The sequence below is a fragment of the Eufriesea mexicana genome, unplaced genomic scaffold (assembly GCF_001483705.2).
Source record: "Eufriesea mexicana isolate 0111107269 unplaced genomic scaffold, ASM148370v2 scaffold294, whole genome shotgun sequence".
Lineage (NCBI taxonomy): Eukaryota > Metazoa > Arthropoda > Insecta > Hymenoptera > Apidae > Eufriesea > Eufriesea mexicana.
The window spans coordinates 1,224,454-1,240,929 of NW_016908489.1; the positions used below are offsets into that span (position 1 = coordinate 1,224,454).

At 54.2% G+C, this 16,476-nt stretch overlaps 1 protein-coding gene across 6 annotated transcripts in view; it reads right to left on the reverse strand.

Moving 5' to 3' along the window:
• Positions 1–16,476, reverse strand: part of LOC108556077 (uncharacterized protein CG43867) — a 110,437-nt gene that overhangs the window by 34,081 nt on the left and 59,880 nt on the right. The window contains exon 1 of one of the 6 annotated variants that reach the window (XM_017912008.1): positions 4,442–4,516. The exons of the other annotated variants lie outside the window; for them this stretch is intronic. Coding sequence (XP_017767497.1) covers positions 4,442–4,516 — 75 coding nt within the window. Of the gene's footprint in view, positions 1–4,441; positions 4,517–16,476 lie in introns of those variants that run through there. 6 annotated transcript variants of the gene reach the window in all.

Sequence of the window (16,476 nt, forward strand, 5' to 3'; positions counted from 1 at the left end):
CGGCTCGCGAATATTTTCTGCGCCGATGCCTGCGCCACCCTCGAGTCTAACTTTCGCCCCAACTTCCGCCGAGCTGCCGGCAAAGGCAAACGAATTTCTCCGTGCAAATTTCTCCTCCCGAATCTCTCCTGCCGAATTTCTCCGCGAGCGGAAGCCTCGAGAGGACAGACACCGGGCTAAGTCGATAACTCCGAAGAACAGCGACGTTGCGCACCTCTGCGTCCGCGGAAACGGAAGCTGGCGCTCGCGAGGCCGCTGCCAACGCAATTTCGCCTGGCTGGACGTTTGCCCCGCTAAGCGATACGAGCAGCCATAGGAGGAGAGGATTTTTCATCCCTTAAGACGCGACCCCGGGAGCGAGCGAGGGTGGAACCGGGCGTGCAACGACCACGGGCTATGGTGAGCTTTATCATCGTCGTCGTTGTCACCCGTCGCTCGAGAAATCGTTCCTTTCTCTCTGCTGCAACAACAGTCGCGATCTCTCGACTGTTCCTCCACCTTCTCGGCCGCCATTGGACTCGGTAAACGTTGCGTAATTCCGAAACGACGTAGCTAGATATCCCAAGACGAGGATGGAAAAATTCCTCCGACCAGACTGCACCTCCCCATGCATGGAAAATTTTTCCACCGACGGAGAATCGACAGACAGGGCGAAATCCCAATAACCGATTCTAATTTCCATCGAAACTTTTCGCGTTACTCGCGACTGCCTCCGCGACCCCCGTCGTTCCGCTACCCGGCCCGGAGTTTTCCTGCAGCTTTTCCAGCTTCCCCCGACGAGATCCGGATCGTTGGAAATTACCCCGGTCGCTCGGGAAATCCGGGATATACTCTTAACCGCGCGACGCCCCCCCCCCCCCACGATCCGTTATCCATTCGCGAATCTTCGCTCGGCCCCGATATCCGGCCAAAGAAGACGCTAATTGCGCGACTAATTGCGAAGACGGCGAACACCGGCCTGTATCTCGCATGACAAACGTAATTGCACGGTAACGGGGAGACAATTAACTGCTCCATTCTCGCGGACAAATGGTCCCGCATTACCGGTGTCCCCTGCACACGCGCGGGCACACGCGCGAGCAGACGAGCGGTAAACGGGTGTGCGAGCACACGGATCCGCGTTATTTAAGCGTTATTTTACACGGGCCAGCTTTGCCTATGCAAATTCGCGCCGGTGGATTATGCATTCCATGCATAAATTATAAACGCCGCGTAGACGCGAGTTTTCGTCTTCGCCTCTGTCGAACGCCTCTATCCCGTTTCGTTGTTCCCCGGGAACGGCGACGCGCTTCGAGGACCACGCGGATCTCAGGCATCTCCGAGGAATAATCTCGCAGATGGAAAGTTTCTTATCGGCGACGGGGAACGATGACGCGATGCCGAAAGCGCGCGGAATGATTTCGGCAGAGCAAACAGTTTCCGCGATAACGGCGTTATCTTGCCAAGACTAGGAGCACAACGCGCCGCGTCTTTGACGAGGCGTTTTTCCAGCCGCGTAAAGAGAGGGAAAAGATAGACGTTCGACGTTCTTTTCGTCGTTTTCCGCGAATGAATCGAGCCGCTGCTTATCGAGGTAACGAAAATCGCAGGGTCGTTGGGCAACGAACGGCAATTAAAATGAAAATGGCCGCGACGATGCGGCGAGGTATACTAGTTACGGCGAAGTATATCGGGGCCCAGGTCGAGAGGGCAGTTTATAATTTCCCCGTGCTTTTTCGCGGCCATCGGGGCATGAATGTTTCATGAGCCCCTCTGGAAAGGTTGAAATCGGAAGCAACTGCCGTCGAGCAAAAGATCAACCGCGTTGGGGATCCTCCGGAACATCCGGGAAAAGAACGGAAGAGAGCAAAACCGGATCCTCTGGAAAATTCGCGGAATATCCGCGCGTCAAATTCCCACGGGCGGTTCTCCTCTCGATTTTCGCCGCGTTTTCCGCGACAGAGCGTCGGTCGAGCGTGGAAAAACACGGAGAGGGTAGAGAAAGGGTGTACACGCGGGAAAAGTCGACGGAAGAGATTGAATCCGGCGTGCAAAAGCGATAAAGCTTTGGAAGGTTCGGCAAACGTTCCATCTTTGCGGAATCTGTCGCGCGACAGCTTTGCCCGATCATCGGGAGCTTTTGCCTTTCCGCACCTGCCGGCTAAAAGCAGAGGAGCACAGAAGGCGCGGAGAGAGACAGCTGGCGGTGAGCGTGGCGGGAAAAAAGGAGAAACGGCGGAAAGGGAAAAAAGGAGCTAATACGCTGGCACGAACGCGCACGCGAAAATCAGCGCGACCGTTTGACGCGGAAAATCGTCAAAGGGGAGCGACAACTTTCCCCCGCGCCGCATTAAAGCTGCATTACTGCAGCCACGCGAGCGCAGCTTTTTCCTCTCCGCTCTCTATCGCGGCGAGCAAAGCCGAGGCTAGAAGAAGAGGCTGGAGGGGAAGCTCGCCGCGTGAAACGTTCGTCCAGCAGCAGCGGGCAAAAGCCCGTAAAGAGGAACGAAACGAGGACGCGTTTAGAGGGACCTTTTCTCGCGGCAGACGCGGATATCGAGCTTTTCGTCCTCGATCGCGTGGAACGAAATTGGGACCATGGAGGGTGGTCCTCCTCCCTCAAGATCGTAGAAGTCACCTTGTCGCAGGTATTCTCGATGTGGCGGGGGTGGTGATAGAAGGGACGCGTTTCTCGTCCTGGACCTGCTAGTGGGACTAGTGAACATCGGTAACGCTATCTAGGGGGCTCTGCCTTGGATCGGAATACTATTGGAATAATTGGGACCGTGCGTGGGGGATCCTTCCCCACGGTTGTAGAAGCCGTCTATGTCACAGGTGTCCTCGATGTGGAAGAGGGTGCTAGAAGGAACGCGTTTATCGTCCTGGGTCTGCTAGTGGGACTAGTGGACATCGGTAACGCTATCTAGCGGGCCCTGCCGTCTTAGATCGGAATACTATTGGAATAATTGGGACCCTGCGTGGAGGATCCATCCTCCACGGTTGTACAGAAGTCGTCTTAGTCGTAGGAGTCTTCGATGTGGAGGGAGCGCTAGAATGGACGCGTTTCGTTCTGGGCCTTCTATAGTGGACTAACTAGTGAACATCGGTAAGATTACTCTCTATCGGATCCTGCCTTAGATCGGGATACTATTGTAAAAATTGGGACCATGCTGGATCCTCCCCCCACGGTTGTAGGAGTCGTCTTATCGCAGATATCCTTAATGTGGAGGGAATGTTAGATTGGATGCGTTTCACACCCTGGGCCTGTGCTAGTGGATCCATCGGTAAGGCCACCTAGCAGGTCCTGCCTTAGACCGGGATACTATTGAAAAGTTTGGAAATTGTATATATACAAAACGGAGGGTCTACCGAGGACTTGCGAGAAAGTCGTTTAACCTCGTTCAACTAGGAATCCATCTATCGGCGAGAGTGAGAACGATGCCGCCACAGGACATTTCCTCGGGGCGAGCACGCTGTTCCTCCACTTTCTCGACGTCGTGGCTAGGGTACTTGGACGGGTGAGCATTGGATTTTTACGATAGGTGTTTTCGTTGCACTCGTACGGAAAGGCTGACCTACCGCTCGGTCAGGAGGAACGACGAACACGCTGGTTACGAGGAAAAGAACATCGGGTGGAACAATTTAGCCGAACGGGAGAAAGTTTGCGGCGTTGTCGGAGCCACCGTTCGCTTCCTGAATCAATAATTCCTAAAGGGTACTTCCTCGTTCTCGTTCCATCGGGCCCCGCTTATTTGTCCACACCCACTCGACTCGGAGATGCACGGGGGAGAGAGAAAGAGAGAAAGAGAGAGAAAGAGAGAGAGACAACGAGGAGCGTTTGGCCGAGGACAGGCGAGGTGGAAGCCGTCCGTTTGCTCCCCTTTTGCCACCGGCGAAGAAAGGAATCGGAACAGGGGTGGCCGTATCGTTTTCACCGACAATTCGGGTCGCGCTGTTCTTTTGGGCCGCGAGTGGGGTGAAATTATGGGTGGAAAAAAACGCGACACTCGAGTCCTCGATAGTCCTCGATGGCGAGAGGGGATCTTTCTGCTGAATTGACCATTAGCGCGTTATTAGGAGGGCCGAGGGGGTCCGAGTGCATGCGCGTATACACGCGAGGAGGAAGGCTTTAGAGCCGTTAAAGCGCTTACGCTAGAGGGCCTCTCTTTCTCTCGCACTCCGGCACAGACATGCGTGCGGGATACTCGCTAAGTGGTCCATTCAGCGCTGCCTAACGGAATACGTTACAGGAAGTAGCAGTTAAAAAACCTTTTCCCCGACGACCCCGCGCTCTATCCGTTCGTCTTTGGACCCACGGGACGCGCAGCGTAATTCTTGCTCGTTAAGCCGAGTTATTATATCTGCCTAATCCGTGTAACGATGGCACGCGTTGCGCCGAGCGGATTGGCAGCTCGGCGCGGCGATCGTACGCGACGGCAACTTGGCGCAATAAAGTCGTTACCTTGCGTAGCATCTCCTCGAGCGACTCCATGTCCAAGGCGGAGTTGTTGTTCTCCGTGCGTACGGGTTGAACCATTTGTCACAGTTTCTCTGTCGCAGTTGGCCGCTTCCTGATCGCACTGTTCACTCGCGCGTCGCTAGTTCCTTTCGAGGAAACTTACTTCTTCACAGGTTTGCTCTCGCCAGGGAAACGAGCGGACGCGCAGATACGCCTCGTATCCAGCACGGATCCAATCGCACGCGATTTCTAACTCGTCCGCGTTATCCGATGATCGATCCCCGAGACGATTTCTACTCTGCCACGCGCTCTCTCCGCGAATTCCAGCGATTTCCGAACCAGCCTCGGGAATAAAGCGGATCCGCTCTTACCGCGTAATTTCTACTTAGACTTCCCATTGTGCTTCCGATCTCGCAAGCCCGCCGAGAACCTCTTAGGGGGTCTTCGAAACGTCTTGGGAAAATGGCTCGCTCGCGAGTCGGACGGAGCGGAATCGGGATCGGGATCGAGATCGAGCAGCAGCTGGGAGGAACGAAGGAAACAAAGCCCTCGGACCCCTCGGACGAGCAGGATCGGTAAAAAGAGACGCGAGGAGACGACGAGACAGACGCGGTTGTTGGAGGCAGGTTTAAGGCGGGCTCCTATTTTAAACGGCATGTAAATTACGAGCGGCGCGAGTCAGCCGAGAGCGGGACGAAGAGGGGAGAGCTCGGTCTGATCTTTTTGGCGTTGCTTCCGAACTTTCCGCGGTGGAAAGACGGCAAAACGATGAGAGAAAAGCAGCGGAGAGAGCGTCGCGGCGACGTGGACGACGAGGAGGACGTCGAGGGTGTTAGCGCTCGCATGGAATCGACTATTTTCGGGCGGAGGATATTTTTAAGCCGCGTTTGGAGCACGAACGACCGATTTCCAGGAGAAAGAAGCCCGTCGTTTCCTGCCGGCGTGCTCGGGCACGCAGTCGACGACCGTCGCGCGACCGATCGGCCGAGAAAACGCGCCGGCTGCGTCGTCTCCTTTGCCGCTCTCCGGGGAGTCGTCGCTCGTTTCCGACTAATTAAGCCTGCCCGGTGAAAAACGCGTCACGGTGTTTTCTTGCCGCCTGTTTTTCCACCGGGTTCCCTGCACCCTGCCGGGTTGTTCGGCCACGCCGTGATTCCCTGCGTGCCCACCACGCCGCGCGTTCATCCGCGCCCTCGTCGCGACGAACAAGCGTGTCGTCCCATCGATTCGAAACGAACGCGGAATTCTAATTTAAGAGCAGCGTGCCGGTCTAGCGACAATTTTCATCGGCCCCCTTCGGAAAATTCCAGTATCTCCGACGACGACGAGGCTGCTAACTCGCGTCAACGACCGATTCGAGGATGGAAACGGAGACGAAATCGCGAATCGAATGGCAGTTAACTGCTCGTATCGTACTCCGCCTCTTCGCTATACGAGTTATACGGTTATACGAGTTCGGGGTAGTTTCGGGCATTTTTACAGATATCGCCTGGACAGGCGGGGGTGTCACCCCGGTGGTTGCCTGCCTGTGAAACGACCGGCGTTGTCACGTTCTCTCGCCAAGCACCGGTAAAAAAGTTTCCTCGTAAAGCTGATTTAATAAAACTGCGAGTCGACTCGGGACGACGGTAACGCGAGAGGGTGGTGATCCCTTATTAATTCTCTCGAGTGAACGAGCGTCGCAACCACGGAAGCGTCCCGGATCATCTCTGCGACCCGCCTCGATCGCGAGCTTTCGTTAATTACCGCGAAGATGCCTACGGTTAATTTCCCGCGAGAGCCACGCGATCCGCTCGATTTTTCCGAACCGCGCCGCGCGTGCAATCGGAAAAAGGGGGATCCCCCGCGACTTTTAATCGCCGTAGCGAACAGTCCTCCGAGGTTACCGCGACTCCACGCGGCTCCGCGTTCCACGAACGCTCGTTAATTCGCGAGCGGACAGGCGACGCCGAGAGTACGGGGTTGGTCAAAGCGGAGTGGCTCGTAGGGGCGTATTTAATTACCGAACGCCAGCTCGACAGGGTGCTCCGCAAACACGTAAATACGCGGCCGTTCGCCGGGCTTTCGTTTATCTTCGAGTCGAGCTGCCTTTACAAAGGGTGGAAATTCCGCGATGAGTCGTTGAACCGCGCGAAAACGCTTCCTTTTGCCTCCTCTCTAATTGCTCCGTCGCGCGGATTTCCCTCGTGCTCGCGATTTCCAGGCAAAGTCCGGCTAATCGAAGTCCGAAGAGCGGCACCGATCTTCCTATTTGCGAAGCGAGCATCGATCCACGGGTTACACGGGAAGGGGAATCGCGTTAAAAAGGTCAGCAGCCCGTACTTTTCGCTCCATTAATCGCGAACAATCGACGGATCGGTGGGATCTCGCTGCGCTTCCGTCGATCCTCCGGTTACGAGGGCACGGCTCGTCGACGTATAATAAGCGGATAGACACGGTGAAAGGCGCGTGAAAAGCGATAGGGGGCGAAAGGTGATTTAGCTAAACCGACGTTTCTTTTCGTCCATTTAGCCCTCTCTCGCGCGCGCGCGCGCGCGCGTTTTCACGAGAGGAACCGTGTCTCTTCTTCTCTCGGCCGATCGACCGATGTTCGTTTCAGCTCTCGACACGAGGCGAGCCGACGCGTTTTATCTCGACTCTGTGATCAAAGCTTAATTGAAAAAGGGCCGGGCCCACGGCCACCCCGCCTACGCCGTCGCCGCCGAATGGAAACTGATACCGGCCGAATACCATCGACAATGCAGCCTTTTACCTCTCTTTCCGCGCGTGCAGTCAACGGAGGAGCGCGCGGTATTCCCCGGCTACCCGGTTAAATCGACGGATTAAACGCCGCGGACAAAGAGCACGAGAGACGGATAGGCGGACAGAGAGAACGCGACGAGGAAATGGAGAACGATTGCGCAACCGACCACCATGTCCAAGGTAATTCTCCACGGTGACCGCGTTACTTCCGTGTCATCCGCGATCGAATCTCGTTCGTCTTCGTTTTTCGTCCCGATCTGGATCCATCGTGGGGGTCCGTAGTCTGCCCTACCCGTTCCTCCCCCTTCGATGCTCCTCTCTATCGAGGTCGCGAGGGTACAACCCCCCGGTCGTCGTGCTCCGATTGCGCGTAAACGCGTGGATTTATCGAGGAGATAACGGCGCGCTTTTACGAATCTTCCAATAGCTCCGACACTCGAGATCCTCCGCTTCCGCGTGTATAAATGGCCCGTCACCTGTCGCGACGCGGAATAGGTGTAACGATTCATCCGCGCGAGAAATGCATGGCAAAGGACAAGGGCGATAAAAGCGACTGATATTCGGTGGCTCTCGGATCCATCCAGGCTGCTCGAGAGAGAGTCGTCGACTCAGCACACGCTCGGTCGAGCACCCTGCTAATTGGCCAGGAGCTCGAGCCGAGACCGATTAATTACCAGCGCGAAAAGATCCCTTGATTTTTCTCGCTCGACCGTGCGCCGTTTACCTGCTAATTAGTATCGTCGGCTCCTGGGGCTGCTAATTATCTTAGCAGCCGGTGCGACGCGTGTCGCGATCGCGGAGAGCACCGATTCGGATAACCGTGGCGAGCTACACCTCGGCGATCGTTTGCAGCAGGCCGATCGCGTCGCGACGATCCGGCCCGTTCAAGCATCGAGCAATATACTCTGTTACGCTTCGGGGATCGCTTTCGGCATCCACGCGGAACAATGCCGCGATACGCCAGGGTTCCGCGTCAGTCTGCGTAACGGATGCTTGCACGGAAATACGGAAGCGCGTAAACGGACCCTCCGCGAGGGACCTTGTCCGCTGCTCGCCCGTCACTAACTACGCTGTTACACACCCGTGTACTCGAGACGGGAATAATTCGAGATGCAACGTCTCGTACCGGGAAGAGAGTTATCAAGCCGATCGCGTGCGCGCGCTCTCCGCTTCTCGTAACTTCGTTAAGCGCGCGTTAACGGAAATGCGCGTAATTATGCCGGCGGGCTCGTCGGACAGCGATTTTTAATTAAAAACCGCGTCATCGATCGGCCGACGCGAGCGCGTGCAAGGGCGGCGGAGCGGGTGCGCGCGCTGTAATAACGAGAGAATCGCGGCGACGATTAATTACCCTTACCGGCGCCGGTGTCTCACGATCGTCATTTCACGGGCCGATCGAGCCGCGCGAGCGGATTTCACGGCGGATTTAACCGCGACACTTGGCTCGGTGATGGACTATCGAACAGACTCGTCGTCGAGTGAGTCTACCATCCACCGATACCAGAGTTCTTCGTTTCACCGATTCCACTTGCGAGATCTTCCGCTTTTCTGCGAAGAAAACACACACACGCACGCACGAACAGACACACGGACGCGGGCGCGCTATGAGCACAGGCGCGCGGTGAAACTGGAGGAAGCTGAACGAGCGAGGAGGAAGCGGACGAGGAAGAGGAAGGCCGAGGAACGGGACGCGTCGCAAGGCCGAGCGGAAACGTCCATCGCGGGCCCCGGAAGTGTCGGTGTACCGCGAGTCGCGGGGAGAGGGGGAGAGAAAGTAGCGGGAAGCAGAGAGGGGATGATCGCGTGTCTCGCGAGGCGATGATCGATCGAACGACAACGAGAGCGTGGTGCTGCTCCGGTCGCGGTTCACGGGCCACTGAGAGGGAACTCGTGTTCTAGCGTCCGAGTTGTGCTCGAGCCACCGAGAGACAGAGGGAGAGCGACGGAGAGGCAGAGAGCGTGCCGTACGTCACATGCGCGTTGTAACCCCAAACAAAAATCCCGGCTATCCTCGTCCCACCTGCTCCACGAACCCGCTCCGCTCCGCCGCCAAGCCTCCGCGCGCCGCGAACAACAATAACAACGGCACGCGCGCCGCACGGGGATGCGGCGGATCACTGCAGAATACGGAATCGGGAGTTCTGCCAAACTCTGCCCGCAACCTCTCCTGCCCTCCCACGCTCGCCGACTTTGTCACCGTCGTTTCCTCCGCCCCGCTCTTGTCCCGCGCTGACAGCCGCTCGTAATCACCTTTTTCGCGCGACTGCCGCACACGCGACTCTTGCTGCTTCGCCTACCGGCCTCGCTCTTACTCCCACTTTCTCCGTTCCTGCAACGGGTTACGTAATAACGTATCTACGCGGCAGAGGGTGACCGAGTATCGGGATCGCGGGGACGCCGACGAGATCCGGATGCACGCCGCCATTGCGCAACGCGCGTGTTCTTTCCCGATAGGCACGATACGGACCACCAGGTGATCTCCTATCGGACCGAGCGTGTTCCATCAGCCTGATCCAATATCCTCGCGACGAGTTAACACTACACGAGTTGTGTACTGCGAGTTCGAGGAAAGACGGCAAGACGGGTGACGAAGATCAATGTTTGCTACTAATAGCTTATCGGTACCTGTAACGAAAATTTGATCCGAGATGCTCAGCGAATAGATCATATCGGTCACTGTTTCCTACTAATAGCTTATCGGTACCTGTAACGAAAATTTGATCCGAGATGCTCAGCGAATAGATCATCGAATTGCCAATGACAGCGGAGTTGGTCAGTCGCGAGGACGTAAACACGCCGTGCCTCCTTCTCTCGAACGTGCAGTACATCGACGCGAGAAGGTTCGAGAATCTCCGGGACCAAGGGGACCGTACGGAGTAGCGCAGCGTAAGAGGGATAGCGCGAAGAATAGAAGAGGTAGTCGACTAGCGTCCTTTCCCTCTCGAATCGATCTCGCGCCGAGACTAATTAGCCGATCCGAATCGGCCAGGCGGATAAGCAAACGTAAACGAAGCACCTGGCACAGCCGGCTCGAGGGCCGGGCACTCGTTGGTCGGTAGACTCACCTGCAACAGAAAGAAAGGGAATTCGCGTTAGCGCTGCTGCGATTCAGCGAAAGCTCGCAACGCGGTTGTGAAAGCTCTCTCTCCCCTCGCTTACCGCCGAGTCTCGACCCCTTTAAAAAACACTCGAGGCAGCCGCATGTCAAACGGCGTTTCGTCGGCGCCGCGTCGCGTAACGTTATTGTCCTGACGCGCGTCACCGCAAGAAACCGATAGCGGAGTGCCGCGCGCGCTTGATATTCGGCGCGCGGGCTAGACAGCGCGGAAACGTGGCCAGGATGCGAGCAACCAGCTGGAAGCCAGCGGGGACCTCGGCTCGTGGTCATCCGCGTGTCACCGTCCTTGTCCTCGTCGTCGTCGTGGACGTCGTTTTGCGTTGACAGCCGACGCGTGTAACCGAGTTTACGCGCGGCCGGCGATTCTACGCGATTCCATGCGATTCCACGCGCGTCTCTCGTCACGCTGTAATCGCCTGGAATTGCGGAAACTGCCGTCGTTCCGCGACCCGTTCCGAAACCGGCCTTTTTCTCTCCGGCTTTAATCGCCGCGCCCTGGATCTAACGACGCGGTCCTCTTCGCCAACTTTCCGACAGGGGCGAAGACGCTGCCTTTAAGGGGGCGGTAAATTGATTTTAAGTGGTTCGAGGCGTGGGTGGGTTTGATGGTTTTGGCAAGTTTTTATTTCCGAGGGGCGGGGTTTAGAGGCTCGTGAAACCCTAGGAACTGCAGGCCAGGTTTTAATCGCGCAATTTCCAATGCTTTTATGGGTGCTAGAGGGGTGTTTGGATGGAGTTCGGGTGAACGCGGAGACGGGTGCTAATTAATTACCGAGGAGTTTTAAAAACGATGGAGGAACAGACGATTCGACGAGCTTCTAAAAGTTCCTCGCGCGAATTTTTCTCCCTTTTTCCCCTCCTTTCCGTATCTACGAAGCGATTCTTGGAAAGAACAATGGAGAGAGCTTAATCCTCCGGAGAGAAGGATTCATCGTCCGTCGGTGAAACGACTTGGCAGGCGTATAGCCCGCGAGAGTGCGGCTACCTTTCCGATTATCGCTCGATTACCTCGATCTTCCAGCGCGTAATCGCGAGACGCGCTTCGATTTCCGAGCGCGTAGTCCGAGAATAAGACACGCGTCGGCCTAACGGGATAACCGATTTAATTTTCCCTCTGCCACACGGCTCGACCAATGAAATACGCGCGAATCTCTTAATCGCGGAAAGCTTTAACGAGATCCGTAGACGTCGTAAATTCTCCCTTATTTCCAAATTAACCCAGCGGACACGCGCGTGCTTTTATTTGCGTGACCGTGCGTCCACACGTCCAAACTGACCGCCGACAATAATTTTCTGCGCGGCCGTGTGCTCGCGCGTCTTGGCAGGCCGAGGCACGAGGCAACTGGGCCGGAAGTGGCTATTACGCGCGAGGAAAATTAAGTCCCGCGCATAACACACAGCCAGGCCGTGCGCACAGTCGGTCCAGTCGTTTCCCGATCCATCGCCATGATTCCTCGATCCGAATACGATCAACGTTCGATCCCTTTCGATTATTCGCGATTATTCCCGACGATTTTGGTTCGCGAAGAAAAATGTAACAATAGGAAAGGAGGGAGAAAGTAAAGGAACATCTGCGCGCGACAAATCGTCACGAGATGTTCGTCCGAGCGCGAGGCACGGAAATTACGAACAGAGACGCGGAAAGGCGTAGCAGAGGGCAGTAGGAAACGAATTATTCGCCTTGCTGAGCAACGTTTCATCAATTTCTTTCCTAATCCCACGACCCTGGATGGTTGTCGCGCGCAGGGACACGCGATCGTACGCGAACGCCGCGACGATATGCCGGGATACACTTTCCGCTCGGCCGATGGAAAATCGGATCATTGTCCTTTCTCAATCGACTCGCGCGACCCACGCGCGATTTCGCCACTAGATCGACGGAATCGCGCGCATCGATTCGCCAGGAAAGACGATTAATCGACCCATCGAGTTAACCGGCGCGGTTTCATTAGAGGGGCCTCCAAGCGACCGATGGCTATTCCGGGAATTTTCGCGAAATTCCCGACCGGCCCCGACCCGTGCCGCGAATTTTGAGAGTCCGACAACCGCGCCCACGCGCCGTCCCGCATCAACGACCATCGTTTTTTCAATTACTCGACCGCCCAGGCGACCAGCGACCGGCGACGTCGTAATTATCGCCGACAACTTTGCAACTGGGTCAGGACCGTCGTTTAATCGCGGACCAGCGACGTTCTCCTCGCGCGGCTAGTCGCGAGCGATGGAATTTCTCTGCGTTGGACGACCAGGAATTCCATCGCGCCGCGTTACCCGTTCCCGACCAACCCGACAACAAGCTGTGCCCCGCCCCCCCTCGGATCAGCTTCGCCCGCAAGCACTCGCGTCGTGGAATCGCGAGGAATCCAACACGCTGATATCCGAGAGAAAGTTTTCCCGAAGTTTTGCGAGGGAATCCAAACACACGCTGGGTCCGCGTTTTCCCGAAGTTGTCAGCGTCGCTGTCAATCGCTGTTTCATCAAAGGGTGTGTGTGTGTGAGTGAATCAACGCTAATATAGACTTATAAGGAGGTCGGGTCGGGGTCGGTCCTCTCCTCCCCCACGGTTATCGAATGTGGGGACTTGGTCCAAGGTTATATTCCTCGATGAGTGCTAGAAGGGACGGCCATTTTCCCCGTCCTGGGCCTGCTAGTGGATTAGTGGACACCGGTAAAGATTACCCCGCGAACCCCCTGTCTTAGATCGGTATACTATTATTATATCGGAAAAATTGGGACCCATGCGGGTGATTCCCCCTCTATAGTTGAACGAAACACGTCTTATTCACAAATATCCTCGATGATGTGGAAGGGAGTAGGTGCTAGAATGGATGCGTGTCGTCCTGGGCCCCCTAATGGACTCATCGCAGTAAAACTACCCAGCCGACCCCGCCTCAGACGGGGATACTATTAGAAAGTTTGGAACTTGTATATAAGGAAGCGGAGGTTTACCGAGCACTTGCGAGAAAGTCCTCGAACCTCCTTCAATTAAGAATCCATCTAGCGGCGAGACCGAGAATGATACCGCCACAGACTCATCGAGGAGGCAACTCAGCGAAGCTCGGAGCCGATCTACCGATCGATGCCGATGCCATCCATTACGTGGACGACTAACAACGGCCTAAAAGGAGAGCCCGCGACCCTTTGGAAAAACCTTCTCGCCGTTTTCCACCGGAGTTTTCCAGCGTTCCGCCGCCGGGATGAAAGGCGAGCAAACGACAAAAGCCGGCCGGAACCGATAAGTTTCGATTCATCGACGCGGCATTCGGAGTTCCGAAGCGTCTACCATTCGGCGCGCAAATAGGGGCCAAATCGCTTCCCCCGCACGACGAAGAGGAAACACGGTCGCGGCCTTTCAGAGTCCGCGCGAGCGGGTTTTCGGTCAGAATCGGCGATAAACTCGACGGGGTTCCTTCGCTCCACTCGATATATTTAATTCTGCCAACTTTCGTCGCTGCCTGACAGCCGGGAAAACGAAGAATGGAACCGTAAACAGGAAGGAAGGAACCAAAGGGTGGCGGAAACTTGCTCCCAAATCTTTCGCAACTCGATAAGACACACCGAAAACCGACAACCGGGAATCCCCGAGAATCGGACGGAATCCGACGTGCATAGCGAATTCCTCCTGCAAACTCCCCCGCTTTTTCTGCGGGCAGGAGATTTTCCGCGAACGTTTGGAAACTCGTTTCGCGCTGTATTACCTTCCACTGATTTCTCAGAGAAAAATACATCTTTCCCCTTTTCTTTCGCGCAAATTCGACGGGAGATTAATACTAGGTTTACGGACGCTATCTGTATACCTATTTCTAAGGACACGTGTCAAATTGACATGTAAAGGAAACCACGTGCCTCTTTCTTTAACGATTAGTTTAATTTAAAAACAATTATATATTATGTGGTATCGCAGGATCGTGTGGGCGGGATGTTTATGAATGTATCGGATGAAAGCGAAGAGTGTCTTTAGGAATGCGTTTGAGTGTTTGGGCTATGTGACCCGCTGAGGGTAAGATTGCAAGGAGTGCGTGGGAAAGTGTGATTGGGAAAGAGAGAATAGGTATGAAAGAGGATAAATGTATGGTTTTAAATAGGGATGCAAGGGCGTGAGTAGGCAGTATGTAGTATGTCGTAGTACGGTGTAGTATGTTAGAGTACGCAGTAGAATTATTAGAGAGAGAGTTGTGAAGAATTGTGTTGTTAGTTATAATCGTGTTATTAGTTGTAGTCGTAAAAGTTTAGTTGATAGATATCTATATTCGTAGTCTACCATCACCGCACATCGTATATTATATTTTATGGTTAATAAATAATAGTTATATTATTTAACACCACCTTATCTCTACAATTATATTAACAGTCTCGGTATAAGTTAACTAAATCTGCTACCATCGTATAATTGGAGCAACCCTTTCGTCAAATTGACGGGTTCCGTAAATCTAGTGTTAAAACAACGGCGAGACTCGAAGGTACAAAAGTATGTAAGAGTATGCGTGCTCCAGATGCCGATAAGGCGACGTAAGTGACGAGCACGTAGCAGTGATAACCGACGATCCGCTTGATCTTCGCGATGGATTAACCCTTTCCACTCGTATGTCACCATATAGTCGCCATTTTATTGTACATATATTAAATTCGGGATTTTTTCTACTAAATCGACAAATTAAATTGTAATACGTAAGAGGAGTCTTTATTTGGGTGGCGTCACCCTGCATCGGGATTTATGTTTGCCTCGAGGAACCATCAAGCTTCTCAATTTTCGAAGCAGGACCGAGCGACGCAATGGATCGTCATAGGGCCTATAAAAACCTGGCTGAAGGGTTCGAGGGCACTCTTTCGACAATCCACCGTCTGCATCACGTATCTCGCAAGACCCAAGCCTCCGCGCATGTGCACCGCAAGAGAATAAAATATAATCAAAGTTTAAAGTTAAATCTCTATAAATCCGATCCTCTACCAGAAAATATACAAGTTTTATTGTGTCTAAAATCATTTTAAGAACTCATGAAATAAGCAGGAGCGGCTAACTGCGCTCGAGTTGCTGGTTCGCCTGAGCGAAAAGGGCCTCGAGTGCAAAGGGTTAAATTTGGGTTTTTCTCTAACTTTTTCTACTAAATCGACAAATTAAATTGTAATATGTTTTCATAAAAATGTTTTCGCTTCAATCGAATATGACAAACAATTCCGAGTTGATTGACAGCCTTCTGAAATATAAATACGAGTGCGAAGGGTTAACCGTTTGAGTGCCAAGCGGCGCGATCGCGCTTCTTCTATCTTGTGTCCAAAAGTGCCAGCGCTCTGAGCTGCGAAGCTGACAATCAGCGCGCTCGGTTGGTGAACGCGGAATATGAGAAGCGCTATCGCGCCGCTCGGCATTTTGGAACACGGAATATGACAAGCGCTATCGCGCCGCTTGGCAAATATCGATTGGGAAACAATAACGACCCGTGGCACTCGAACGGTTAAAAGAGGAGGCCCACCATTAACCGTTCGAGTCCCAAGTGTTCGCGTTCGACGAGTGTCGCCCGTGATAGCCGACTTCGCGCCGGGTGTGCGCCGCAAACCGACACGACTGGAACGCTACTTTGTGATTAGTGTATTGGTGATCCTGTGCTCGAACCCCCGTGCCCCCCTCGAGTGCTTATACCTTGTCGAGGTGAGGGGGCTCGTTTGCGCAATTGCTAAATAAGCTATTCCAAATCCTAAGCGTTCCCATATTTTCGACTTTCTATCTTGCCCGCGAGAGTGTGCTATTTGCTCTGAGTTATACTAGAGCAGCGCGATCGCGCTCTTCAGTCACAGAGGCGTGCTCAACTTTGTTGAAGCACATGCGTCACATAGTACCAACAAGCGCTATCGCGACGATTGGGATTTTTCCACATAAAATTAAACAAGCGTTATCGCGCTGTTCGGGGTTTTTCGACCGTGTTCTTCCAAAAGCCTCTGGGACTCAAACGGTTAACCCTTTGACTATGGCAGACTTTGAAACGCGCACCGGTCGTGCCACACGGGTAGGAATTCATTTGCAATGTCTGCCGGGAAAATTTTAAGTAGAGATGTGCACCTTCCGTATGACAAGAGCAAAATTTCTGAGCGCGTATATGCGCTCAGAGTAGCGAAGGGGTTAAAAGGGCAGCACGAGAAACGAACCGAGGAAGCTTCACGCGAGAAACTACAGCGGCGTGTGTAT